At 55.0% G+C, this 1,303-nt stretch overlaps 1 protein-coding gene across 1 annotated transcript; it reads left to right on the top strand.

The window, feature by feature from the left end:
- Nucleotides 1–216: 216 nt before the first annotated feature.
- On the top strand, nt 217–819 carry ETH_00032470 (uncharacterized protein; the record flags this gene model as incomplete). Its single annotated transcript, XM_013379436.1, has 1 exon — nt 217–819. The coding sequence occupies one exon, from the start codon at nt 217–219 to the stop codon at nt 817–819; it is 603 nt and encodes a 200-aa protein (XP_013234890.1).
- Nucleotides 820–1,303: the final 484 nt, after the last annotated feature.

The following is a 1,303-nucleotide window of genomic DNA, read 5'->3' as shown; positions in this document are numbered from 1 at the left end:
AGTTCGCGTGGCGCGAGCCTGTCTCTTTTGCCCTTCGTTGGTACCTGTCTCTCCTCATCTCCAACTGCTCACAACGGAAATTTGCTGAGAAACAGGTCGCGTGGGTTGTGTAGATGTGCATCAGATAATATTATCTGCCTTACCAGGTAACCATTCAGGATCAGGTAGCTCCGAAGAGGTATTCCGATTCTGGGCGGATTCTGGGCGAGCTCGACAATGAAGACATTCGTTGCTCTCGCTGCTGCTTTGGCCGCAACGATCCCCTTCTGCAGGGCTGATGATGTCAGCGCTACCGAGCCCATAGTCGCCTTCATGCAGCAGGATGCCGCTGTGGAGGCTCTGCAAGCCGATGAGCCCACCGCTGTAGCCGTTGAGGAATCTGAGGGTGCGACTCCCCGCGTATTCTTTCTAGACAAGCTCCTTGCAAAGTTCCTTCTGGCCAAGCTTACAGCAGCAAAGACCCAAGCTCCCACGACCACCGAACATCACCACACCCATCTCTACCCCGCTCCTCCTCCGCCTCCTCCTCCTCCCCCTCCACCTCCCCCTCAGAAGCTTCCCCCTCCACCCCCACCTCCTCCCCAGCAGTTCTACATTCATCACCAGCACAGCCACGATCACAATGTGAACGTCCCACCCCCTCCTCCGCCTCATAGACCCGAGCACCATCACCACCACCACCCTCCACCTCCGCCGCCTCCCATTGTTTTGATCCCTGTCACCACCACTACCACCTGCCCACCAGCACATCCCCCACACCACCCCCCACACCACCACCACCATAACCACCCTCATTACCCCTTCTACCCCTACTACTAACATGAGTACCCAGAACTTCCAACCTTGGTAACTTTCCAACGTGCCAAAGCGGCATGGGCTGCCCAACGGGCCAGCTTTGAACAGACAGGTTTATGCAACTCTAAGTCTTTTGTGATTGCTTCACTGCGTATACTTTATACGGTAGTCCGAGTGGTCAGGTCAATAGGCAGACCAGAGACAATTTTAGCAGTAGGCGCATCACAACTCAGCTCAGCCCACTTTATGAGTGCGTCCTTCTGCCAGTTACGCACGTCGCTGAATGCCTAGCTTCTGCGAGCAACTACCTGTTCCTTGTCTCCTGCGTGCGTGGTTCTATGAGTCAGCTGACAGTGACAGGTAAGTCATATGGCCGCATTTTTTAGCACATTGCGGGATCATGGGATGCAGCGGAGTCACCCTATGCATTTAAGGTACCTGTGCCTTTTATGGTTTTGTGGATCTGCAAGTGAATGGTGGCGAGCAGCCTGCTTAGCGCGTGGCAAGC

Source organism: Eimeria tenella, genomic scaffold, assembly GCF_000499545.2.
Source record: "Eimeria tenella Houghton genomic scaffold, Eth_scaff3079, whole genome shotgun sequence".
NCBI classification, from domain to species: domain Eukaryota; phylum Apicomplexa; class Conoidasida; order Eucoccidiorida; family Eimeriidae; genus Eimeria; species Eimeria tenella.
This window is presented reverse-complemented; position numbering and strand designations above follow the sequence as displayed.